The sequence below is a fragment of the Cicer arietinum genome, chromosome 6 (genome assembly GCF_000331145.2).
Source record: "Cicer arietinum cultivar CDC Frontier isolate Library 1 chromosome 6, Cicar.CDCFrontier_v2.0, whole genome shotgun sequence".
Lineage (NCBI taxonomy): Eukaryota > Viridiplantae > Streptophyta > Magnoliopsida > Fabales > Fabaceae > Cicer > Cicer arietinum.
The window spans coordinates 4,467,447-4,493,520 of record NC_021165.2 but is presented as its reverse complement, the minus strand read 5'-3'; the positions used below and the strand labels follow the sequence as shown (position 1 = coordinate 4,493,520).

At 31.2% G+C, this 26,074-nt stretch overlaps 4 protein-coding genes across 6 annotated transcripts; 3 read left to right on the top strand and 1 right to left on the bottom strand.

Annotated features, from left to right (window-relative positions):
• Positions 1-1,095: 1,095 nt before the first annotated feature.
• Positions 1,096-8,239, top strand: LOC101496451 (dynamin-related protein 5A). Its single transcript, XM_004503559.4, has 16 exons — positions 1,096-1,476; positions 1,557-1,620; positions 1,710-1,817; positions 2,269-2,370; positions 2,543-2,593; positions 2,678-2,739; positions 3,014-3,104; positions 3,353-3,417; positions 4,793-4,987; positions 5,105-5,224; positions 5,497-5,567; positions 5,697-5,922; positions 6,288-6,338; positions 7,294-7,522; positions 7,643-7,782; positions 7,930-8,239. Exons 1-16 carry the CDS (start codon positions 1,348-1,350, stop codon positions 8,056-8,058), a joined length of 1,833 nt encoding a protein of 610 aa, XP_004503616.1. The 5' UTR covers positions 1,096-1,347; the 3' UTR covers positions 8,059-8,239.
• Positions 8,240-10,439: 2,200 nt separating this feature from the next.
• LOC101495683 (GDSL esterase/lipase At4g10955) lies at positions 10,440-13,226 on the top strand. Of its 3 annotated transcripts, XM_004503557.4 has the most exons (4): positions 10,458-10,577; positions 11,117-11,229; positions 11,425-11,515; positions 11,944-13,226. In XM_004503557.4, exons 2-4 carry the CDS (start codon positions 11,178-11,180, stop codon positions 12,911-12,913), a joined length of 1,113 nt encoding a protein of 370 aa, XP_004503614.1. In that variant the 5' UTR covers positions 10,458-10,577; positions 11,117-11,177; the 3' UTR covers positions 12,914-13,226. The 3 variants fall into 3 exon arrangements, with proteins under 3 accessions (XP_004503615.1, XP_004503614.1, XP_073226467.1); XM_004503558.4 differs by lacking the exon at positions 11,117-11,229 and having other exon boundaries at positions 10,440-10,577; XM_073370366.1 differs by lacking the exon at positions 10,458-10,577 and having other exon boundaries at positions 11,043-11,229.
• A 4,419-nt stretch (positions 13,227-17,645) lies between these two features.
• LOC101495352 (uncharacterized) lies at positions 17,646-18,691 on the bottom strand. The gene has a single exon (XM_004503555.4). The coding sequence runs from the start codon at positions 18,503-18,505 to the stop codon at positions 17,852-17,854; it is 654 nt and encodes a 217-aa protein (XP_004503612.1). The 5' UTR covers positions 18,506-18,691; the 3' UTR covers positions 17,646-17,851.
• Positions 18,692-23,376: 4,685 nt separating this feature from the next.
• On the top strand, positions 23,377-25,126 carry LOC105852236 (serine/threonine-protein phosphatase 7 long form homolog). Its single transcript, XM_012716669.3, has 3 exons — positions 23,377-24,008; positions 24,101-24,191; positions 24,284-25,126. Exons 1-3 carry the CDS (start codon positions 23,440-23,442, stop codon positions 25,124-25,126), a joined length of 1,503 nt encoding a protein of 500 aa, XP_012572123.1. The 5' UTR covers positions 23,377-23,439.
• The last annotated feature ends 948 nt before the right edge of the window (positions 25,127-26,074 follow it).

Genomic DNA, 26,074 nt, shown 5'->3' with positions numbered 1-26,074 from the left:
ACTAAACACCTTAAAATTTTATATTTAGCAACCTGTCACCGCTTCTACTATAATATTGGATTTTTATGTTATAGTTTTATGATTTTAACTACATAATTTTTTTAAAGCATGGCCTTCAAAAAATTGAGACGCCCTGCAAAAATACATAGGGATGAAATTTGTATACTAAATACAAAGAAATGAGATAATACAAATAATTTTTTTGTCGAAAAAAAAAAATCTATAATATTTTACCATTTAAATTGTGTTTATTGGATTTTTGTAAATAAATTTAGAAAGAAGATAATTCGGTGTTTTTTACACAATACACATATGGACAGAATGTTCTAAAAAAATGTATGTGAATCAATTTTCTTTGATTCTAGAAAGAAAATAGTTCTACTTTATTTTTAAAACGAACTGTAATAATATAATGCTACACATATAGACACACTATGGGTCAAAATTACCGAGTAATAGTTATAGTTACATGGATGAAACGAAAAAAAAGAAATGAATTTAATTCGCTAAATCGTTTTACACTCAACAAATATAAACAAAAGATTAATTATGTAATTATGTTATTTATTTTACGACAACGGTTATCATGTGAAACAATAAAATCAACGCATCTTCTTTTTTTCAAAAGAAATAGTGGAGACCACTTAGAGCATATTTGGTACTTAAATCCGTTCGTCCGTCAGGATGTAAAATTTAGTTTTTTGTGAGTTCGGAGTTGTACCAAGATGTAATCACCACGGTACTGTCAAGAAGAAACAGTACTTCATCGCAGTTACTTTTTTTTATATTAATTTATTTATAATACTAAATATATCACGGACAGTTAGTGGTGAATCTTATCTAATGAACCATGAGTTCATTGCTGAAATAAAAAATGAATAAATTATTTCAACATAATGTGGTATGATAAACCTCATTTAATGAACCTATATTGAGTTTACATATTCAAACAAAAGACTTAAAATAATATGAAATAATTATTTTAAAAAATATATTATTATTTTACTCTATTTACTCGATTATTATTATTTTCCATGGAAGAAAGAGGACACGGAAACGAATATCTAGCGGTAATCACACTTCAATTTTCATTTTCCTTTTATTCTAGCTGTTGTTCCGTTGGGTGGGGTTGCTTCAACTTACACATCGTCTTCTTTTCAATTTCAAAACCAAGTCCACACACATTTCTCAAATACAAACACTACGCGCTTCACCTTCAAACCCTCTTCTTCACCACAATCCAATTGCTTCCTCTTTCACTCCCTCTCTGTAACCTTCGCCGGCACATCGCGGCGGATACTCCCACCGTAACTGATCCGTCAAATAGATCCGATCTAAGAAATCAAGATGGAAAACTTAATATCTTTGGTGAACAAAATCCAGAGAGCTTGCACCGCCTTAGGTGACTACGGTGAAGCTAGTGCACTCCCTACTCTATGGGATTCTCTTCCTGCTATCGCCGTCGTCGGTGGTCAGGTCATCTTTCTCTCCAAGATCCTTCTATTTTCTTCTCTCGTTTTCCCCTCTTGTTATAATTATTGTTATTTTTCTTTCAGAGTTCTGGAAAGTCCTCCGTCTTGGAAAGCGTTGTCGGCAAAGATTTCTTACCCCGTGGATCAGGTAGTTATTTTTTTTATTTTTTTACTTTTGGATTCAGGATCGGTGGTTGTGATTTTGAAATTTATTCTTTATTGACGCGTTTATTGCAGGGATCGTTACTCGAAGACCGCTCGTTTTGCAGCTTCACAAGAGTGATGAAGGAACAAGAGAGTATGCGGAGTTTCTTCACCTTCCGAGGAAAAGGTTCACTGATTTTGGTACTTTTCCTTTCTCACTCTCATATTCTTGTATGTGCCACTAGTTAAGGTTTTACCGATTTGAACGTTACTGACTCTATTGACCGCTTTCAACATGTTTCCATGTATATATTATTACTATTCTGTATGGAAGCCATGGATAAGAGGAAAATGTAGAAAGTAAAATAGAAATTGTATTGATAATGAGAATGTTGATTACATCACTTATATAGAGACTTTGTTTTTTATTTATTTATTTATTAAGAAACAGGGAATAGAAAATTATCATTAATAATGGTGTCATTAATGGTCATTTTACTACTGTTCCATACTGGATTTGAACTGGACATGTCCCTTGATATTTCAAATTATCACTAAGCTGACATCTAGGGGACTAACTTAGTAACTAACTAATAACTAATTACATCTCTAATATGTATGGCTGTTAATGATGATGATCTAATTTGTGCAGCTGCTGTAAGGAAGGAGATTCAAGATGAAACTGATAGAGAAACTGGACGGAGCAAACAAATTTCAAGTGTCCCTATTCATCTCAGCATATATTCTCCCAATGGTTTGTTCGAATTTTTGTTTTTTCTTTATTATCTACCGTTGCATCTCACATTTCTATAATACTTAGATATGTTGGCAACAATGCTTAAGTATAGCATCATCATCTTGTGGTCTATTTGTTTGTTCCTTTTATTTAAGTTTCAATTATGAGTGACCTCTTGGGACTCTTGCAGTTGTGAACTTGACACTCATTGATCTTCCTGGGCTTACGAAGGTAGCTGTAGGTATGCATCAAATTGACATGTCTCTCTTTTTTGTTTTTTTATGATGTATATGATATGTTAATAGATATTTTTGCATAAATACAGAGGGTCAACCCGACAGTATTGTGCACGACATTGAGAATATGGTTCGCTCCTACATTGAGAAGGTAGTGTCCATTCCAGTCCTAAAGCTTCTATTAGAAAATAAGATGTTTAAGGATTAAATTGTATGATTTAATTTTTTTTTTAAATCGTAAATTACTTTGCTAGAAAGTTTATCTTGCAAAGTTATCTGACGTGCAAAAGTGAAAACCTTGTTGCGCTTACCTTTTATGAACTTATTTTTTTTCAACAACCAAGGGAAGTTCTTCTAGAATATTTTGAAAAATAAATATGCCCATGTAGAAAATGTAGGGTGCTGAAATTGATGTTATTTTGCAGCCTAACTGTATAATTTTGGCCATTTCACCGGCAAATCAAGATCTTGCAACATCTGACGCAATTAAAATTTCCCGCGAAGTGGATCCAACCGGTACTTTCAATATTTCCTTTTCTTTTGGCTTTGAATGTTGCTCATATTGAATTTTTATGGTTTGTTGAGAATCAATAATTCAATATGCTTTATTTTACAATTACAACTACGCTGTAGATTTAAATTTTAATCACGATTCTAACTTTTTGCATTATTGATTATTTTAGAAAAGCTGACTGAATTGGACAACTTGAAGTAAATAGTCTGTTGGTTTTCTAATCCGTTGGTTTATTTGTTTCAACTTTTAGGGGAAAGGACCATTGGAGTTTTGACAAAGATTGATCTTATGGACAAGGGTACTGATGCTGTTGATGTAAGTTATTTTTTTGTTCTAATATAACAACATGCAATGACAAGGTAATAATTCATTACAAGGTCTAAGCTGCTCAAAACAATAGAAGAGGGGTCTAAAATATTTCATATGTCTACAATTACTATCTACGAATTGAATTCTAAAACTTAGTTTTAGAATACTAGTCATTGGGTCCATAAGCGCATTTATGTATATGTATGTAACCTTGTAAACACTCTTTACATGGTATCAGAGCCATAGTTCATCCATCTCTACCAAGTCAAGCTCATTGGTAGACCTAGTAATACCATACTATGGTGTTGGTCACATGTGAGCTTATATGGTTCAAACAACTAGTTCATGATTTGAAATTTACAGAGGTCTCTCCAATGAAGTTTCTTTGTGATGATTATTAGTTGCTTTTATGTTGCTTCAAATTTGGTTTTTCATGAGAGCACTAAACATATTGAGTTGAGCTGCCATCTTATAGAGAAAAAGTTCTATCTAGTTGTATTGTCACTAGTTCATACTTCCATTAATTCCAATTATCAACTAGCTGATATTCTCACTTAGTATCTCAAAGGCCCCTAGATTGAGTTTATTTGTAACAAGCTTGGTGCATATAATCTATATTCTTCAGCCTCAAGGGGAATGTTAGAGTTCTAGGCATTGAGTCTATAATATAAGCCCATTTGTGAATAAAATTATATACACTCATTCTTTGTAAGTCATGAAATACAACACATACATTTCTATACTCAAGAGATTTTGATACCTTCCTCGTAAAGCCTCTACTAGTTTCCCCCATTTCTTAAGATGGACCTTTATTAAATGGATACTGCGAAGATGAGCGAGAAACTAATTACTCCTTCGTTCCTTAACTATTAACATTGTGGGCTTTTGTTTTCAAAACTATTGATATTTTAGAATCTAAATGTTAGCTAATGTTTTTTTACAACTATGCCCTTGAAGGGGTAGCTTAGAAATCTGTAATACAATTAATTACATACTATTGGATTACATAAGGAAAGGGAGTATCGATTGCCAAAATTAACTGTTAGCTTTCCTTATTGAAAATATATGAGCTTGATTTCAATGATGCTGTATTCTTATTTGTGTGTATAAGTATTACGTGGTTAAGGATGAACTCCAGACATACTTTCATATTTATAAGAACTAAGGAGTTGAATATTGTTCATAAAGCTCACAATTTCTCATGTTGAAGTGCCTTTCTGCTGCAGAATTGAGCATAGCCTCAAGCTGACTAATCTTTGCTCACCCCCTCTTAAGTTTATAACCTAACTTTGAATAATGATGAGCTGTTTTATTCTTAGAAGCAATAAAAGTAAACACTTCATTCAGCACTGATCCGTGATATAAACCTTTGCTTGCTCAGATGCTGGAAGGGAGAGCATATAGGTTAAAGTTTCCCTGGATTGGTGTTGTGAATAGATCACAAGCAGACATAAACAAGAATGTTGACATGATTGCTGCAAGGCGTAGAGAACGGGAATACTTTAATAGTACTCCCGAATATAAACACCTTGCTCCAAGAATGGGGTCTGAGCATCTGGCGAAGATGCTCTCAAAGGTACATAAAAAATAATTTGTAGCAGCATCATTTGACTGAAATGTTCTGTTTTTATATTTTATTTAATCTTGTTTTAGTAGCTTTTAATGACTAATGTCATACTGCTTTATATCTCAGCATTTGGAGACAGTAATCAAGTCCAAAATTCCAGGCATTCAGTCTCTTATTAACAAAACAATTCATGAAATTGAAACTGAACTGACTCGTTTGGGAAAGCCTGTTGCAGCTGATGCTGGGGTAAGTTTGCTCTTATTTTGTCAGCTAGTTTAAATTATCAGTTCCAAATTCTTTGATGACTGATACAAGTAATTGCAAACAAGTCCTTGTCGTTCCCTCCAGACTTTTGTTATTCTGTGTTCTTTGAGCATCCATCCCACAGTATGTCCATTTATTTTGATGAACTGAAATAGTTTATGGTATAGATAACACAACACTCCGTTTTCAGGGATCCTTATTTAGTGTTTCGTGTTGGAATTTTCTAATGACCGATTTCCCATCATCACATGCAGGGCAAGTTATATGCAATCATGGAAATATGTCGCTCATTTGATCAAATATTCAAAGACCATCTCGATGGCGTGTATGTGTTATTCTTTTCTGATCTAAGTTCACAATTTAATGTGCAAGTCCATTTTTTCAATATCATCATCTTGCAGTATTTCTTTTCTTTTTCTCACACAAACTTTAATAATGCGTCATTCTCCTACAGGCGACCTGGAGGTGATAGAATTTATAACGTCTTTGACAATCAGCTCCCTGCTGCTTTGAAAAGGTTGCAGTTTGACAAGCAGCTTTCAATGGAAAATATTAGGAAACTTATTACAGAAGCTGATGGGTACCAACCTCATCTTATAGCTCCAGAACAAGGATATCGCCGTCTCATTGAATCCACTCTAATTACTATCAGGGGCCCTGCCGAGGCAGCTGTTGATGCGGTATGATTTTCATAAGAAAAATCATGAATAGCAATTGCATTTAGCCACAGGGATAGTCACTCCTCTCAATTGAAAATTTTGTGTGCACAGAAAACGTTGAGACCTTATGTGGCAGTGATGGTGGTGTAAAGAGTTTCTTGAAATAAAATACTTGATTAAACAGCACTGCTGTTTCTTTTATTTCTGAAAAAATAATACTTGATTCTTTATTAGCAAGGAATTTGAAAAAATAAACTTATCATCACCTTCAACCTTGTGAAAAGCTTGTTTCAAGTTTGATATTTTTTATGTATTATGTGTTATTGTCATAGTTGATCTCACTGTTCATACTCATTGAAGTGTTGTTTTGGATTGAATTCTTCCAGGTTCATTCTCTATTAAAGGACCTGGTTCACAAAGCTGTCAGTGAGACTCTGGTTTGTTCCTGGGACTACTCATTTAATGTTCTTGTTGTATTTCTTGCTGCTATATTTGTGCTCTATAAAGTCTATACTGTCTGGTGCTCTGATTATGTCAGGGCGTTCTAGTGACAAGGTTCATTTTGCAATATCATTGAATGGCTTCAATTTTAGAAGTTGAAAATGTGCAGAGCTTTGGGGTTTCCTTTGCTTGAGTACTAAGAGATATTTGTGCTTCCTATTCCTCTGTATTTGCTTTGTGAATTCTAGAAGTGTTCAAGAAAAAAGGGCCTATAAATGCTTTTCCATAAATTTTGTAAAACAAAAAACCAATGTGAAATATGGTCTTATTTTTCTTGAAAAATAGGAATCTGCATTTCTTTATTAGACGTGTTTTTTATTGGTTAGGCTGTTCACAAACCAATAAAATCCAATGAAAACCAGAAAAATTAAATATAAAATTGGAAAAACTGAAGAAAAAACCCAATATTTTTATTTTCAATTTTGATTTTGATTTTAAAATCTGATCCAATCTAATATTTTATACCACATGTAATTTTATGTATGAATTCTTAATAGAAGATACAACCCATTCATATAGTTCTTTTCTATCTATGTTTTTTTTAATCATATAACAGGTACCAATGAAAAGTGTATTTGAGAACATTTGACTAAACAATGATAACCGTAGTTTGTTACATCATAAATCTGTTCCTTATCGAGTTAAAACTTAAATTAAATTATGATGTAGTAATAGTAATATAGATTACCATTTAGTGATGCTATGGGCCAATGACTTTTGGTGCCTCTGTTCTTTCAATGCTAATTCCTTGCTGCTTCTGCACAGGTTGACTTGCCCTTTTTGTAATGATTGCATATGATTAAATTAAACTAATATTGTTTGAATTTTCCTGGCTTTTCATATACTCACAAGTTGTATACATACTATGCCATTGGTTTTGTCAATTCACAGGACTTGAAGCAATATCCTGGTCTCCGAGCTGAGGTTGGGGCTGCAGCTATTGATTCGCTTGAAAGAATGAGAGACGAAAGCAAAAAGGCAACACTACAACTGGTTGATATGGAGAGTGGCTATCTGACTGTTGATTTCTTTCGGAAGCTTCCCCAAGATGTGGATAAGGGTGGCAACCCCACACATTCAATTTTTGATAGATATAATGATTCTTATCTAAGGAGAATTGGTAGGTCTTATTAAATGCATCTTAATTTATTGTTCTCACAGCTTAATGTAGCATGTCTTCTGTGTCGTGTTCAAAATGGCATGTAACAACTGACCTTTCAATCCCACTCTTTATATACAGGAACTACTATTTTGTCATATGTCAATATGGTCTGTGCTACTCTGCGACATTCAATTCCTAAGTCTATTGTTTACTGTCAAGTACGGGAGGCAAAAAGAACCCTACTTGATCACTTTTTCACTGAGCTGGGAAAAATGGAGGTTAGAATAAATTTGCCTCTCCAAGTTTTCTGATTAAGCTTTTTATTTATTCAAAAAACTTATTTAAAAGCAAAAAGATATTTAACTGTTTTTAGTTTGGGTTTGATAGTTGGAGAAATTAAGCATTAACCTCATTACTCTTTGCAGACCAAGCGTTTGTCCTCATTACTGAATGAGGATCCTGCAATTATGGAACGTCGTAGTGGCCTTGCAAAGAGACTGGAGTTGTACCGAAGTGCACAAGCTGAAATAGACGCAGTTGCTTGGTCTAAGTAGACGCATATACGGATCACATTTATACTAGAGGGAGAACCATTTAATTTTCATTCATCATACTTATTTTCATATTGCTAGTATCTAGAACTATAATTTGTACTGTTGTATTAACTAGATGTATGCGACTCTGAAAGGAAAACAAAATGATTTTTGAGTGAGATGATTGAGTGTTTATCCCCTATCATGGTTCAGTTCTTCCAAATACCAACTGCTTGATTTTTTTTTTTTTTGTTTCTTAATTTCAAATTTCAAACTAAAGCATAGTGAAAAATTTCATAATGTCTAGATAAAATTTCTGCCAATGATAGCTTCAGAGATAGTTTGAATTTCTTCTAACTTCAGATGTTTTTAACTTTTTATACGTACCCCTTGTACCTGTCAGAATATTATGGAGCTGGAAGACGGGTTTGTTTGAGAATTCCCATGCCTTCGCAGTATAAAAGGAATTCCAAGGGAATATGTGGCAAATTCTAGCATCTCATGTCCTAGTGTGTGATGGGATTTTTATTGTATGGCAGCTTTCTTTTTATCAATTTTTTGTTCTAAAATTGAATTCTTCGGTATCTATGAAAAAAAATCACAAGAAGAATACCTAATGAAAATATAGTCTGTGATTCACAGATCTGTTCAGCACTCAAAACAGGTGATGGGTGATTTACAAATGTTAGACCTAGAATTGGAAACTCGGAAGAGTAAACTCAATTCAACGATCATATTCAGGATGATAAAATATCAATTGTTTGCCCGTGTATCCACCACAAAGTCCCAATTTAACATAATCATAGAATCAACTTTGATTGCCGTAACCTTTTTATTTCCTCTCCCATTTCACATGATTTGAGAAACTTCCAGAGCCAATACTCATATCGTTTGAGCTTTATCTACCCTTTACGAAGCTGCATTAGTTAGGACAAACCGAAAGAGGCATAGCTTGTTGTACTCTATTCGTCATGATCTTATAAATCATGTTACGAAGATTAACTAACCAAATTGCTAAAGATAGAATGTCCTGTTTCTGGATCAATGCCAACAATGTATTGATAGGCTCCCTGAAAACTACTTTAACAAAAGAATAAATTGGATGGTTAACGGTTTCCCACTGGACGTAAACCACTATCTACCCATACTATCCATCAAAGCTTCCACCGAGTTTCTGCGTCGTTTCACCACTATAGAAAGAAAGAAGATATTTATAACTTTTGTCCCCAAATTTAATACACTCTTTTTGTTACTAGCAGAAATCCTCCTGGTATAATATATATCTTGATGTTCCTTTCCTAATTCCTTTTGAAGGTTCAGCTGAAACAAATTGCATCACCACTATTAACGTTGTTAATCTCTTCAAGCCTAGCAAGGAGTCTTCGTTTTTTAAGAAAATATCATCGAAGTTACATCTGGTTCACTCTTGCATTTCATATGCACTTTAATCTTAAAAACATTTTATAATTTTTTAATTTCAAAAAGAAAATTAAGTCTAGTTCTCTTCCAAAATCCTTCTACCAAACAGGTCTGTGCATTTTTATGTGTTTATTTAACTAAAACTACATCTTTTGTTACTAAAACAAAATTTCAAAAATTTATAAATTTGAATAAATCATAGATAATTATGAGTATTTTAAATTAATAACATCAAAAGTACCTAAATTATCCTTTAAATAATACAACGGGCTTAGAATTTTGATTAAAATATAATAATAAAAATACATGTTTGTCTTGGCAAGAAAACTTTCAAAAATGGTCCATTTTGATATTATCAGACCTCCAATAAAAAGAAACATAAACTTTTTTAAATTAATTATCATTTATTTAAATTGTAAATAACATATTTTTTTTTAAAATAACATCAGAAAGAGTCATGATATCAAACTATTTAATTTAAATTATAAGTAATAATAATAACATAAAAAATAACCAGAAACTACTTTAAAGATCCTTATGTAAATATTTTTAAGCGTAATACTCATAAAAAAAAAAAATTAAAATCATATACTATTAGTCATGTTTCATGTACCTATGGCAAACCCTTATGATATAAAAAAGTTAAAGTAAATGTAAATAGATGAAAAAGTTACTGCTAAAAATCCATTTTCCAAATAGATTTAATTCATTTAATTTTCTAAATAAACTTAATTCACTTATAATGACACTATAAACTAAAAATATTTATTTTTTACGATAATTGCATCCAAAATACATGTGATATAATACTGTTGAAACTTTTCTTTTTTCGCATTACATAACAATAAATCTGTACCTAAATTGTAAAAATAAAAAAACTCCTAAATTCATCCGAAATATTTTTTTGACGCGGATAGTTGATCCGAAAATTAATGAGTCTTTTAGTTTTCGAACAATATATAATATATAAATTATGATAAAATGGTTGAATCACTGAGTCGTAATAAATAAGTAAAAAAGCGATTCGCTGAGGAAGGTAGCAGATAGATCCAATCCATCTCAAGGAGAATACGATACGACGTCGTTAATTTCACCACCACCCACTCCCCCATTATTCCAACGTAACATACCAATCCTCTTCCAATTTCATATCCAATCATTCTATTTTATTATTTCATTTCATTTTGTTTTTCTTATTCTTTTTAACAAATGCGATCCAAATCTCACATTGCAATTTCTGTTACCATTTCTCCATTACCTCAATTCTGGATTTTTTAATCATAGCTATACAAATATTTATATTCACCAATTGCTTCTTTTTCTTTTTCATCTCCTTTATCATATAATGTTTCGTTGAATATTCTACGAATATTACTTTTGTTATATCCTCATTGATTCAACCTTTTACTATTCGATGTGACCGTGAAATTGAATTGAATATAAGACCAAAAATTTGTTCCAGAATCTGATACCTTAAAAATCAAAATTTTAATTGAATCAATATTTTTTTTAATGACGTGTCTAGATATTTTACTTGCCATAAGTTAGATTCAGATCTCTCTTACTTTTCCCTTGTGAATATTCCAGTTTTTTTTTCCTCTATATTTTAAGGATCTTGGACAATATGTTTGTATGATTTTCTTTTTTTTTTTTTTTGTAGTAAATAAGTATAAATAGCAGAAATATAACTTTTGGAGCTATGGTCGGGGTTTTTCATCTGCATGATTAATTTAGCAGAGCTTGAAGTGTTAAATTTGCTGCATATAATGCAGGGTAATGGTTGTTAGTTGCTGCAAAATTTGACATATTTTCTGAAGCGTTTGTTTTTTGTTCTGTTCACATGAATGAGTTTATCATGTTTAGGGGAGATTTCTCATTTCATAGTTTATCTGTGCATAGACATATTGAGAATCATTTTGGCCAAGTACTGATATGTTTTCTTTCCTTTTTGTTTTACAATCTCTGAAGTTGAACAGAAGAAAGGAGAGGAGGGTGTCATGGCCTCTGAGAGGGAAAGTTTTGACCTCTCAGGACCTTTGCATTTGACTTATGTTTTATGGTAAGATCTTCAAATCAAATCATTCTTCTGCTTTAAAATTTTCTCCTTTATTTCTGTACTTAGATAACAATTATTTTCGCTATGTCTTGTGTACTTAAAATTATATTGTTTTGTTTATTCTCCACCTTGTTTGATATCTGATGTGAGTATCAGTTGCTGTGATACAGTGTATCTTGAGGGTAATATATATGGTGAAACTAATATCATCATCATGCACATAATCTTGTGTTCATGTCAGTATATTGGAAAATGTATGCCTTCCAAGACCTATTTTGCTTCTCTACATCAAAAATCATCATCATCTTAATGCATTGCCTTTAGGATATTTTGAATTATAGTTGTTGTGTATCTGAGGATTTGTGTGTTTTTTGTCCACCTATTAAAAGTATTTGGTAAAGACAGTTAGTATACCATTTTATTTGATTCAGGGATAATCCATATCATCGAATGTCAGTTGCCGCTTGTTTGGTCCAAGGTGTTTACATTCTAGAAAGGGACAGGCAAGAAAAACGTGAAGGTTCGGATGCTCTAGCACCGCCTTGGTGGAAATTTTTCCATTTCCAGCTGCTTCGTCCACTTGTAGATGATGTTGATTCTTCCATCTTTGGCGCAATCTACGAATTCAAGCCTCCATCATCTCAGAGTAACGATACTTTATATCGAAGTCCACGTTATGTGATTGCCTTTCGAGGGACTCTAACCAAAGCACACTCAGTTTCACGTGATGTTGAGTTAGATATCCACTTCATCCGACAGGGACTTCATCAAACTTCTCGCTCTAACATAGCTATACAAGCTGTTCGAAACACAGTAGCAACTGTAGGTGATTCCAATGTTTGGTTGGCCGGACACTCCCTAGGATCAGCAATGGCTATGCTTACAGGGAAAACCATGGCCAAGAATGGCATGTTTATTGAATCTTTTCTTTTCAACCCTCCATTTGTATCTGCTCCACTTGAGAAGATTAAGGATGAGAGAGTAAAACACGGGATTCGATTTGCTGGCAGCGTGATAACGGCAGGACTCACCTTAGCTATGAAAGCCAAACAGCCGAAAGATTTATCGTTGGATCCATTCACTGCTTTGTCTGCCTGGGTTCCATGTTTATTTGTGAATCCATCTGATCATATATGTTCAGAGTATATGGGATACTTTGAACATAGAAGAAAAATGGAGGACATCGGCGCAGGAGTCATCGAAAGATTAGCAACTCAAAACTCGCTTGGTGGTTTACTGATGAGTGCATTTGGGAAGGAATCTGAACCCCTGCACCTTATTCCTTCAGCTTCTCTAACAGTTAATGCTACTCCTGCATCTGATTTCAAAGAAGCTCATGGGATTCACCAGTGGTGGAAACCCGACTTGCGCCTTGAATACAAGGTCTACAATTACAAGTAGTTCATGTAGTTATTGTAATTTATTGGGGGGTTGATGGCTCTTGATTTCATGTGAAGACTGACCAATTCATTTAAATTAAGCAGGGGGTATCTTTGTATTGTAATTTTGTTCCATAAATTTATAGATAGGTGTCAGGGGCACAATAGTACAGTGTCAAAGTGTTTGAGAGCTAGCTTATTTGATGTTCACTGGTGCTTACAATGTTGTATAAGTTTGCATAAAATTTGACAGCTAAAGTTGCATGAAATGACTTCAATGTATTACTCATTTATAGGATAATGAATCAACTGACAGATTTATTTTTCTTTATAAACATGGGAGTTATTTGAAAATGTCAGAAAATCAAAATAAAATGTAATGATGATGTATGCGAGTTGGTATCATGTCTTTCTTGTCTTTGAAATCAATAGAAAAGTTGACATTGGACCATAGTAAACTTTCATTGCAGCAACTATTTGTGCGATTGAAATAGGAATTCCCTTGCCCGAAAGGAATCCAAATTCCAGGGGGCAGTTGGTCTCCATCACCTATTTGTGCAATGGAAACTCTTTTTTATTAACATTATTTGATACCGGAGCCCCTGAATATAGGAGTTTGACCTTTATAGCTTGTATCCTTGAAGAGATGGAAAAATAAGTTTCCTCCGTCAGCCTTGTAGAGGGGTGTATTTGCACACTCCGACGCAATAACTTGTCAAAGTATGAGAAGAATTTAAGTTAGAATTTGTTTGTACCTTTATGACCTAGGTCGGTTTATGTAGAAGTTCCTCCTAGAGTTTCTCAAACCTTCTTGTGATGGTCATTAGGATGTCGGACATGTGTCCATCTGCTTTGTGATAGGTGGTTGTCATCTAGTATGATAGGAAGTTTAGGTGATGTTGAATAGACCATCACTTTGAATTCCATTCGAGTGAGCGGCTTGTCATAGATTCGAGAAGATTTGCATTGTCACATACTGGATCAGGTCGTCTGATATTCGACTTAGCTTAAGTGGATGTAGTTGGATCTAGAACAAATATAAATGAAGGAATTGTGCAATTAAAACTTCAAAAATAGTACCATGATTTGAGACAGGTCAAACGTTGCATATAGATATTATAAAGATAAAGGTAACAAGTTTGTGTTGGCTCAATGATGTGATAGTGTTGTTTTAATCGATAGTGTTGTTTAAATCCAATGGTTTGCAATTTTTCAAAATAGTTTGTTATCTTTTTCAAGGAAAAAATAAAGGACGCAAAAGATATCACCAACAAATATTGAACTTGTCCATACACATACTAAATTTATATGCATTACCACTAGGCGAAAAGGAAAATCATAGTGGACATATAACATTGTACTAAAATCAAGATGTGAATTAACCACCTAAAATAAAAACATCGCCTTTATATGTTTAACAAAGAAAATAAGGCCTCCAAACTAACTAAATAGTTTATGATATTGTTAACTATGTTACAAATTTATTTATAGTTATATGTTAACTTAGTTGGTAAAGTGTAAGATGGGTCTTCTCTAGATGGTTCAAATCTAGACTATGGCCTTATTTTTATGTTTTTTACAATTTAAAGTCTCATTTTCAAAGGTCGCTTTAGGCCTTTAAATTTGTTGGGCCGGTCTTGGACACCGACTTCATATGTCGGAAGATGTAACCATCTACGAAAACAAACAGCAATTCCAAACATACTAAGGTTGTGAAATGACCATCTAAAATGAAGACACGATGTTGTAAAAAAAACATAGAGAAATGTAAAAGAACGCAATTAAACACAAAAAATATGATGTGGAAACTCCAAAACCAGATAGAAAAAAAAATCACGACCGTTGTCTAATGACAATCAAAGAATAATACTATGATAAATTTTTTACAACACATAGACTTCTATCATATCCAACATCCTCAAGTGTGAGTCACCCATTTTCTATACTTGCACTATCGTTACAATCAAAGGGACACACCTCCTAACTACACTGCTAATAAGACTTTCGACACAAGAATGCAAAACCAAAATCCACTCCCACTCCACTGTCAAGTTTAACCATGGATCAGATACCACTTGTTGGAGAGTTTAAGGAGCGCATAAGCAACAACGAGTCAAATGCTCCATGACCATAAGATACTTTGACACCGCATCTCTAGCCAAAACTTTAAGAAAATAGATATATGAGTCACCTCTCTTATATGTCAAACATTTAACTTATTGGTAGTCGATGTGAGATTTAATCACTCAAACTTGAATCCAACAACTAACCTCATACATTGGAATATGATAGAAGTCAATGAGGTTAGTTGTTGACTTCGTGCACCAGAAAATGTGAAACATACATCAAGCCTAATTTCGTTATTGGTCAAAGATGTGAAAGCATGCATCTCTAAAACACCTCAAGTGGTTCGACCAATAACTGACTCCATACATTGGAGATATAAAATAACCATCTAAAATGAATACTTGACTTCGTGTGCCGGAAGATGCGAAACATACATCAAATCCAATTTCATTATTGGTCAAAGATGTGAAAGCATGGATCTCTAATGCACCTCAAGTGCATCAATCTACAACAATACTAAAAATTGGTTCGAGAGAGTTTTTTCTTCCACACTAAAAGAGTATTAGAAGAAAGAAAAAAAGAGGATCACATCAAAAGGAAAATGTGAGAATAGACACTTATATCGACTATGACAAAAGAACTTTCGAAGAAAACTACCATGACGTTAGTAAAAGGCAGTCATCAAAATAAGAATTTGAACCATGTTCGCTCAACAAAATGAGAGCTCAAGCCCTGCTCACTCAATGGTGTGACTCACTCAATATAAAGACATTGCAAGTCAGCTTAAACTTGCTGAAAAAGTCTTACATCACAAGTGAGGCTTCATAGATCAATTTAATCCCACAAAAGATCTATGTATGTACCAAGAAAGAAGAACGTATATAGAAAATTAGTATACCTCAAAATCAAAATTATACATTGAGTATTTACATGAGTATCTCAACTTGGTTCAATTTGAAGCAATGGGTTCATAAATGTAAGTGGAAGAACATTATCAAACTTTTCCATTTTGATTGACTTACAAGTATAAGCGGCTTGTGTGCTGAAAAGAACCTTGACTAACTACATCATCTCATTTATGATTATGTGGACCTCACTTAATGAAGTCATCCCGATTATGTGAATCTTGAAAATACGAGTTAATTCGGACGACTGAAAAACAAGACAGAAAACGAGAATGACACACTAGCAACAAAACAAATAAATACGATACATGGAAAGAGCATAAATGGTGCTTTCCTTAAAAGGGGACAAAGAGAGGTCCAAAAGTCCCTCAAATCCAATTGTTGATGGCAAATGACCCAACAACGTAAAGGATTATGAAAACCTCAACGGTAATAATGACCATCAAACATTTGTGATTAAGGTGACATACATCCATGATATCACAAAAGCAATTGTTACTATCATGATATCACATATAGAGGAATGAAACGACAAAGTTTGAAACGTAACGTACAAGTTACACATATACTTTAGACCATTAATTACACAATAGGTCTATGAGGTTTGTGTACCAGTATAGTCAATTAGATTCAATCCGAGATCAAATGATTCGTCCTAAATCACTTTGGACATTAAACTTGACCCAATGAACCAACTAAAGACCAAAAAAGAAAGAAATATTGACTACACATTAGTTACTGAACTTCGAGCTAAACTTTGAAGATGAACTTCGAGCTAAAATTTGAAGATAACAAATTATCTGAGATAGTCTATTTTTGTCTTAAAAAATAGAGATATTGATTTCTTAAGTCTTAATTATCCAATTTGACCGGATAATCTACCGGTAAATAAATCATATTCAAAGATTGTTCCGACCGATCAAAATTGGAATTCAATACTCTTGGACAATTCAACTTTCATTAAAGTTCATTAACCATGTAAGCTTCACCATTTAGTTAAATAAATAAGTAGTGATAGAATTTGATATTTACACACTTAAAACCCTTAGAGAGAAAAGTTACAACTACATTTGAGAAAATGGAAAATATCTGTTCCGGTACTACTAGTGAGGCCCGGCTATTTTATCAGCAATTCCAAATATTTTTCTATATAAATGAAGTTGGTTTATGAAGATACCATTGTCATCTCATGATGGATAGAAAATGAAAGTTAACATAATTAGATACCGCCACACATACACAGTACCAATCAATTTCCCTAAAATGAGCAAGGAACACCCATTCCAATGCAAGGCTGGCCCTCCCTCTCTCTACATGACTTGATTCCCATATTTCAAACCTCCAATGCAAAAAGTACACCATTTTGTCAATTAGTATTTAGTATCACTATCAAAGTAATAATTAGTAATGTATGGGCATGGCATTGGCATCCAACTTTGCTTAACCTACAATTAATTAACTAAATAGCTAGCTAGCTCTAAAAAGCCTTAAAAGCGTGCTTCAATTTCCACATCTTTCTCTTCACACTCATCATCCCTACCCTACCCTACCCACTCCTCCACATACCCCTTTACTTAACCCTTTAATAACTTGCATCGATAAAAAGGAACATAAACAAATAATCACACTTCTCTTTCTCTTTCTCTTTGTCCCCACTCCCACTCATAAAATAAAATTGAATATACGATTTATAAGTTACAAGCATCTTTGATTTCAATCTATTACAATAAAAATAAAAAAAAATAAAAAAAAAAATTGACCTGTGGTTTCAGATTAGAATAGTTTCACTAACATAATCAATCAACGCATTCTTAATTAAATTGAACAACAACAAAACTCTGCATTCCGAAAGGGAAAATCGAAAAATTCATCTTTACAATTTTGATTTTGGTACCTAACTTCCTCAACATCACTGACAATTACTATGATTAATATATCTAGAATTACCTCTAAATTGTACAGTTACAAAAGAAAAAGAAAAAGAAGAATTAACAGTGAAAACCTAACACAGAGCCATCGGTGACGGCAATGGCAACTCTGCAACCGGCTTTAACGGTCACATGGTGACTGAAGAAATGCAAAACCCTCACGCGCCCCGCCATTTCCAACTTCGATTCAATCTCCATCGTCGGTTGAATCCTCAACCCGAAATTAAACCCTACACCGTCTCCGTTCGCAAGTGTGGGACCCATATTCGGCGGCGCCGACAACGGAAAAGACTGAACAGAGAAAGTTGCGGCCATATACTGTGTCCTTCCGGCGTCGATCTGGCCGGCGGGAATGAACATGAACCCGACCTGGCTACCGGAATAGAGGAGTTGAAGGGAGCTGTCGTAGTGAGAGAAAGCAGCGCGGTTAGGGTTTCTAACGGAGGCGTATTGGGAGAAAGTGAAATTAACGGTGCCGTTAACGACTGAGAATGAGGGAAGTTGAACGGCGTTGACGGCGATCTTTGGGTCTTGTGGTTTGAAAACTGTGTAGTATACTATTAGGATGACGATGATGACGAAAATCAAGAAGATTGTGGCTACCACACATGAGGCTAGGTTAGTACGACCTGAAGGTGGACGTGGTCTTTTTGGCCTTGTGGCGGTGGTGTTGGTTGCAGTGGTGGGGATGGTGGGTCCATGTCCATCCGCCATGAACTCCGGTGGTGGTGGTGGTGGTGGATCTTATTATGTTATGTAGAGTCCAAAATGTGAATGTGAATGTGAATGCAAATAATATAAGGATGAAGGAAAAGGTAAATTCATTAAACCATACCCCACATGCTGTCATAAAAAGAAAGAAACTTCAACACACCACACAAAACACATACACTAGTGTGAATGTTAATTGGGTAGTGCTAATTAGGAACTTTGGTTGTTTTTTAACTTCTTTCTTTTTTTCCTTTTTAAATTTTAGTTTTTTTTTATTGTTGGTATAAAAGGCCATAAATTTATATACAATTTGTAAGATTATAGGACGTTTGATATAATAATATAGATATCTTTTAGTTAATTTAAAATTAAAAAAAATTATTTATTAATCTTATTAGAAATTGCTTTATTTTCACATTGTCATTTTTTGTATAGTATTGTGAGATATTTAAAATTTAAGTATGTAATATAATTTAAGTTTTATTGTTAAAATTTATATCTCATTCAAGAAAGTTTTGGCGACATGGTTTGGTTCTCTTTCAAATTAATTACAAATATTTTTGTTTTTAAAGAGTTTAGAGCGAAATTAACATATATTAATATGAAGAAAATTTAATATTTTAGATATAAATTTATATTACAGATATATCAAATATGTTTATAATTATCATTAAAATTGTATTTAAGAAAAAATTATAATTGATTAGTTTCTTACTTTACACCGAAATATTTTATTGTTAATCACTTTTAAACAAATGAAACGTTTATTAGTGATTTGAATATAAAACTTTATAATTGAAATTGTATAAGAATTTATATATCTGCACCGATATCTTAAAGAATTTATATATCTTCATGGATAATTGTGTTATTACATAGCGAAACATGACATTTTTGTGTTGAAGTGGGCATTTTATTGACTATATCCACCGTGGGAGTGTGGTCTAAATTGAGCGGTAGTGGTTGTCCATTTCCCCAAACAGCACCACTTCAGTGTATGGTCTCTATTCACAAATGAGTCAAAAAAATAAAAATGTATAGTATGTAATAATACACTGCTTCAAGGGCAATAGTAGCATTGCTTATAAAAAAAATTGTATCACTGTCTATTTGCTATTATAAATAAAAAAACTACTTTTATTTATACTAAAAGAATATAACCAATGAAATTAATCTTTTAAATTTTACGTACAACTATGCAAATTAAATTGTTATTTTAATGTTTTGGAAATAAACTAAGTCTATTTGAAATAATAGCAATGAATGATAAAAATAATTACTTAAAATACTGCAGTTACGTATTATAATTATATCAATTTCACTGTAATTTAAGCATATATTTCATTCATCTTATAATACAAAGTGCATATTATTATAATTAGAGTGTATAATTTGAAAATAATAATTAATTTTTTATTTAAAATTGAAAATAAAATTAATTTTAATTTTAAATTTTTCAGATGACACTAATTATGAGATAATTCATTATATTGCTAGTTTCTAGTCGCTAAGCCAAACAAATTGTTGTTCTTGCATTGCTAATAATAATAATAATAATAATAATCAGGTAATACGTTTGAGGGTTGCCAAAATAAATGCTATTTTATTAATTTTAAATATATATATAGATGTTCACTAGATGAGTCTGTATTTTCTTTGTTCTGATTTTATGTTTAATTAACTTAGTTGAGTTTTTGAACTTATATTCGATTATGATTCCACACACACACACAAAAATCAGCAAATAGTAATTAGGACAATGCATAGGTAAAATATAATGCGATTGGTACAAATACAAAATTTAATAAATTATAAAAAAATTCGTAGCAATATCTAAATATTTTTTATGAAGGAAACTAAATAATTTATACAATTAATAAATATATAATGCATATTTGAATATTTTTTGTATGAAGTGTTATTAATCCTCTACGGTTTTAAGATATTATAAAATGAACTATACGATTCATTCAAATTTATATCTAATTCAATATAATTGATAAAAAATAATATATAAACACTAATGATATAAAATAGTTTTACACATACATAAAATATTTTATAATATAGATATTTGAGCATATTCTATACTAAATAACGTTATAACATAATATAGTAAAAAACTCTCTTTTTTAGTACAAGGTATAAAACAAAACTTATTTATATGGTTAAAAATACAGACGTATGAAACGTGATTATTCTTTTCAGGCTTTTCATAAATGAGTACAAATTCATAGATTAAAAAAAAAATGTTTCTAAGAAAGTAAGAAGTAAAACGATCCCCTAGTTCTTTTTTTTTTTAAATGATGCAACTATTTTTCTTAATTCTAATTATTTTATGCAACTATGACGAGTTTTAAGTTTGAAGTGTTTTCCTAGCAGCATAGTTCTGTGTGTTGACACAAATATTGTGGTGTCTGTCAGATATTGTTTTGACAATGAGGAGAGGAGAGGACCAGTCAAATAATTAAAAGGGAAATCGAGAAAGCTTTTCTATATTTATTTTCCTTTCCATTATTAGGGGACCTACCGGCTACTTACATCATTTTAAACATTACTAAGCTCTCTCAACTTTTCATCCTCAAATATTCAATCCAAAATCGAATCCACCAGAGTTTTAATCATGGGTCAATTGATTTATTCGGTTTAACTATCATGGAATCGTTCTTTTAATAAATAAATAATTAAAATATTTAAAATTGTGACTTATAAAATAAAAATCTAAAATTTACAATAAATATTTAATATGTATAAAAATTATATTAAAATTTACAACAAAAAAACAAGTCTTTATAATATAAATTTTAATATCAAATCTCATTTAATTCAACTGATCAAATATGAATGTATTGCAGATTAAATAGAACAAGAGTTTGAGTGAAATAAAAAAAATGTGTTTCAAGTTAAACATAAAAAAAAAAAAAAAAAATTATTCTTATTTTTATTAAAAATTTGTTTTTCTTTTCTTGCAAAAAAAAAAACAAAGTGTTTTAAAAAAATCGAGCTGGTTCAATGCTCCGACCAATCTAATCCAGTTTTTTCCATACTGACCAACAACTTTTGTGTGTACTGACCAAACTAAATATAGATCCAATTTCTGTTTGAACTAGTTGAATCGGTCGATCGATTCGGACTTTAAAATATTGCTTTTAATGTTGGACACACATATTAAAAAATAATAAATTTAAATTGATTTAGTTTTTTGTTTTATTTTTTATTTATTAAATAAAAATAAAATTTATTTAATTCATATTATTGAGTTTTTATGAGTATAAAAAGAAAAATATTATTTCAGTTTTTTAAAAGAGCTAAAATTTTGAAATAAAAATAAAATACTTAAAGGACTACGGATACAATAAAAATTATATAAATCAAATATTTTTATACTTCTTTTTATAAAAGATATTTCAATTGTATTACATGTCTAAAATACTATTTACCCAAATTAAAAAGTAGAATTAAAATACTATTTACCTAAATTAAAATAAAAATAAAATTAGTTACTTGTTACAAAGAATTTATATGAGAAATAATATAATGTGTAAAATAACATATTTGTTCAATTAAATTTTGACTAACCATACATACATAAAAGGAGCGATTGATTATTATTTATAAGTGTTACATACTGCCCCATAATATTCTTGCATTTTTTGTGAAACATCTATGCAAGCAATTAGCCTTTTCCAACTAATTTTTTTCTATAGTCTTATATATGTCATAATCTCTCTATTTCTCAACTAAATGAAAAGCTTTATTTACGAAAGAGATCAACATAAGAGAAATATTAGAGTAATCCATTTTCAAAAATATTTTAAAAAAGACTGAGGCCAATATTATATTTATGTATTTCTCTCTCATAAATTGATAAATTGGAATTTACTTGAGTTCATGGTTTTGTTTAATCAGTTAATTAAATATTTTTATTTCACTTTTTGTTCTATTTGTACTACTTTTAGTTTTATTTTGATTATGAAAAATGCTAACAAATGCGGGATTTTGATGTATATATCCTGTTTTTTTTTTTTTATTCCCTATCTACCCTAGTTTGAAACAATATTCCTGAAATGCCCTACTTTTTCGTTCCTTCAGGAAGTCGTTCCCTGGGGAAGCGACCTCTTGAAGAGGAAATTTTGCAACGTTAACAGGGGGTCGTTTCCTGGGGAAGCGACCTCCCACTGGATTTTAATTTTTTTTTTTGTTATATTTTAAAGTTACTTTATTATTAAAATTATTAATTTAATTATTTAAAAAATAAAATACTAATATTAAATTACAATAAAATATAGTAATAAATTATAAATAAAATTTATATTTTAATTATTATTATTATTATTATTATTATTATTATCATTATTATTATTATTATAATAAATAATTATTATAGGTATAATTAAAAATTATTATAATTAAAGTGATTAAATAAATAAATTAAATGATAATAAAAATTAAATAATGATAACAATTAAATGAAAAGAAATTTATATTGATAACATGAAAATAAAATGAAATACATTAAATTATTAATTTAATTATTTAAAAAATAAAAATACTAATAATTAATTAAAAATACGTTAATAATTAATTATTAATAAATGTTATATTTTAATTATTGTTATTATTATAATAAATAACTATTATACTTTTAATTAAAAATTATTATACTTAAAATGATATTAAAAATTAAATAATAATAACAATTAAATGAAAAGAAATTGATATTGATAACTTGAAAACGAAATGAAATACATTAAATTAATAATAAAAAAGTACATCAATCAAATTTGAAAAAACAAAATACATTAAATTTATATCAATGATGTCCACCTAAATGACCCCAGTCCCACAATTCCATATTACCATATTTACATGCGGCTGGCTTTGGTGAAGTTGTAAAACTCGGAAACTATAAGATAGATGTCGGTCTCATCACTGCTATGGTTGAGAGATGGAGACCTGAAACTCACACATTTCATCTTCCAATAGGTGAGTGCACAATAACTTTGGAAGATGTTTATTACATTTTAGGATTAAACGTTTCCGGTTTACCTGTTAGTGGTTCCAATTTTGTGCAAGTAAAACAAATCTGTCAAGATTACTTAGGAGTTATCCCACCCGATGGAGCAACAAAAGGTAATTCTATTAAATTAAAGTGGCTTAAGGATACATTTGACGATGTTGGTGAAAATGCATCTGAATTAGAAAAACAAGCATCATGTCGAGCATACATCCTACGTATGATCGGAGGGTTATTGATGCCTGACAAATCCAACAACCGTGTACATCTAAAGTATCTTTCACTATTAGGAGATTTAAACAAAGTATCCCAATATAGTTGGGGTTCAGCTGTTTTAGCTACACTTTATAGAGAATTATGCCTTGCAACGAAACCTGGTGTAATATCTATGGGAGGATGCGCATTATTGTTGCAAAACTGGGCATGGTATCGTTTGTCTTGTGTCGCTCCTGAATCTCCCAAACCATGGATATTTCCACTTGCACAGAGGTAACTATATTATTTTTATATTTTTTTTAAAAAACCAATTGCTTACCATATTAATAATTTTATTACATTTTTATTTTTATTATATTCGACAGGTTTAATTCTGGTGGTCTAAATTTTGCTAAAGTTCCTCATAACGACGTAGAAGGATATCGAAAAACAATTGATCACATGATGGTTGAGGAAGTAATATATTAAATCACATTTATTTGAATTTTTTTAAATATTTTATTATTTATACTTGTTATAATTACTTTAGCTTATTTTTTACATGTCAGTTTTATTGGAGACCTTATCTCGGGTTCCAACATGAAGTTTCAGAAGAAGATAGGGCCACTTGGAGTGCATGTACTTATCTACTCTGTTATCATATTGTTGAAAAACATCATACAGATAGGGTCACACTCCAGTTTGGTTTACATCAACAAATACCACAACCACCAGAGGACATGAAATCGTATCACGAGGTCGACATGAGGCGTGGGATTGATGATAATTGGACTTGGGTTTGGAGGGAAGAAATAAACCATTGGAATGAGCGCCATAATTACGTGTTGCAAGGTAACATCGTACAAGGTGTTTTATGTCATAGCACAGAATATATGATTTGGTTTAGACAACACACCAAATTGTTTATATCTGTAGAACAATATCTTCGTGATCCCCGTTTACAACCGCCGTCATATCCTCGTGTGCAATCGACCTCCCAATCAACCCCACAACACCAATACACAGCAGGACCGTCTTCATCATCACCTCATATACACGTCGCTACTGAAGTTCCATTTTATGATCCACCACCATCTCAGTATTACGTTCCGTCGGTGCCAGAAATACCAACACCCGGTTATCCGACAGAAGATGGGCTTCTCTATAATTTGTTTGGAACTCAGTGCACAACTCCTGAGTCGGCATATGCTGTATTTGATTCAATGTATAATCAACAATCCCAAAATGTAATGGAACCAGGTGGCAGTGGTTCTAATCCATCTACAGCTTACATTGAAGAAAATGATCAAAATGACGATGAACCGGAAGAACCGCAACTTGTTCAGAGAGCTAGACGAGTTCGACGACATCGTACATATGGGACTGGGGGTCATTTAGGTGGACATCATTGATATAAATTTAATGTATTTTGTTTTTTCAAATTTGATTGATGTACTTTTTTATTATTAATTTAATGTATTTCATTTCGTTTTCAAGTTATCAATATCAATTTCTTTTCATTTAATTGTTATTATTATTTAATTTTTAATATCATTTTAAGTATAATAATTTTTAATTAAAAGTATAATAGTTATTTATTATAATAATAACAATAATTAAAATATAACATTTATTAATAATTAATTATTAACGTATTTTTAATTAATTATTAGTATTTTTATTTTTTAAATAATTAAATTAATAATTTAATGTATTTCATTTTATTTTCATGTTATCAATATAAATTTCTTTTCATTTAATTGTTATCATTATTTAATTTTTATTGTCATTTAATTTATTTATTTAATCACTTTAATTATAATAATTTTTAATTATACCTATAATAATTATTTATTATAATAATAATAATAATAATGATAATAATAATAATAATAATAATAATAATAATAATTAAAATATAAATTTTATTTATAATTTATTACTATACTTTATTGTAATTTAATATTAGTATTTTATTTTTTAAATAATTAAATTAATAATTTTAATAATAAAATAACTTTAAAATATAACAAAAAAAAAAAAATAAAACCCAGTGGGAGGTCGCTTCCCCAGGAAACGACCCCCTATTAACATTGCAAAATTTCCTCTTCAAGAGGTCGCTTCCCCAGGGAACGACTTCCTGAAGGAACGAAAAAGTAGGGCATTTCAGGAATATTGTTTCAAACTAGGGTAGATAGGGAATAAAAAAAAAAAAACAGGATATATGCATCAATTACCCAACAAATGCCTCAACAACACTTGTTAAACAACCCAAAAAAGAAATAATATTTTAAAAATCTGTGTAAATAATTTAAAATTTTAAAAAGTAATTTATAATTTTCTTTTTTGATTGGTTAACT

What these genes read in the sequence shown, in the direction of transcription:
- LOC101495683 (XM_004503557.4), top strand. Translation starts at nt 11,178, where the DNA reads ATGATTAATTTAGCAGAGCTTGAAGTGTTAAATTTGCTGCATATAATG. An exon ending in TTTGCTGCATATAATGCAGG is followed by an intron (nt 11,230 to 11,424) that starts GTAATGGTTGTT and finishes CAATCTCTGAAG; the next exon opens with TTGAACAGAAGAAAGGAGAG. An exon ending in CATTTGACTTATGTTTTATG is followed by an intron (nt 11,516 to 11,943) that starts GTAAGATCTTCA and finishes TATTTGATTCAG; the next exon opens with GGATAATCCATATCATCGAA.
- LOC101495352 (XM_004503555.4), bottom strand. Translation starts at nt 18,505, where the DNA reads ATGGCGGATGGACATGGACCCACCATCCCCACCACTGCAACCAACACC.
- LOC105852236 (XM_012716669.3), top strand. Translation starts at nt 23,440, where the DNA reads ATGGTTGAGAGATGGAGACCTGAAACTCACACATTTCATCTTCCAATA. An exon ending in ATATTTCCACTTGCACAGAG is followed by an intron (nt 24,009 to 24,100) that starts GTAACTATATTA and finishes TATATTCGACAG; the next exon opens with GTTTAATTCTGGTGGTCTAA. An exon ending in ATCACATGATGGTTGAGGAA is followed by an intron (nt 24,192 to 24,283) that starts GTAATATATTAA and finishes TTTACATGTCAG; the next exon opens with TTTTATTGGAGACCTTATCT.
- LOC101496451 (XM_004503559.4), top strand. Translation starts at nt 1,348, where the DNA reads ATGGAAAACTTAATATCTTTGGTGAACAAAATCCAGAGAGCTTGCACC. An exon ending in GCTTACGAAGGTAGCTGTAG is followed by an intron (nt 2,594 to 2,677) that starts GTATGCATCAAA and finishes GCATAAATACAG; the next exon opens with AGGGTCAACCCGACAGTATT. An exon ending in AGGGTACTGATGCTGTTGAT is followed by an intron (nt 3,418 to 4,792) that starts GTAAGTTATTTT and finishes TTGCTTGCTCAG; the next exon opens with ATGCTGGAAGGGAGAGCATA.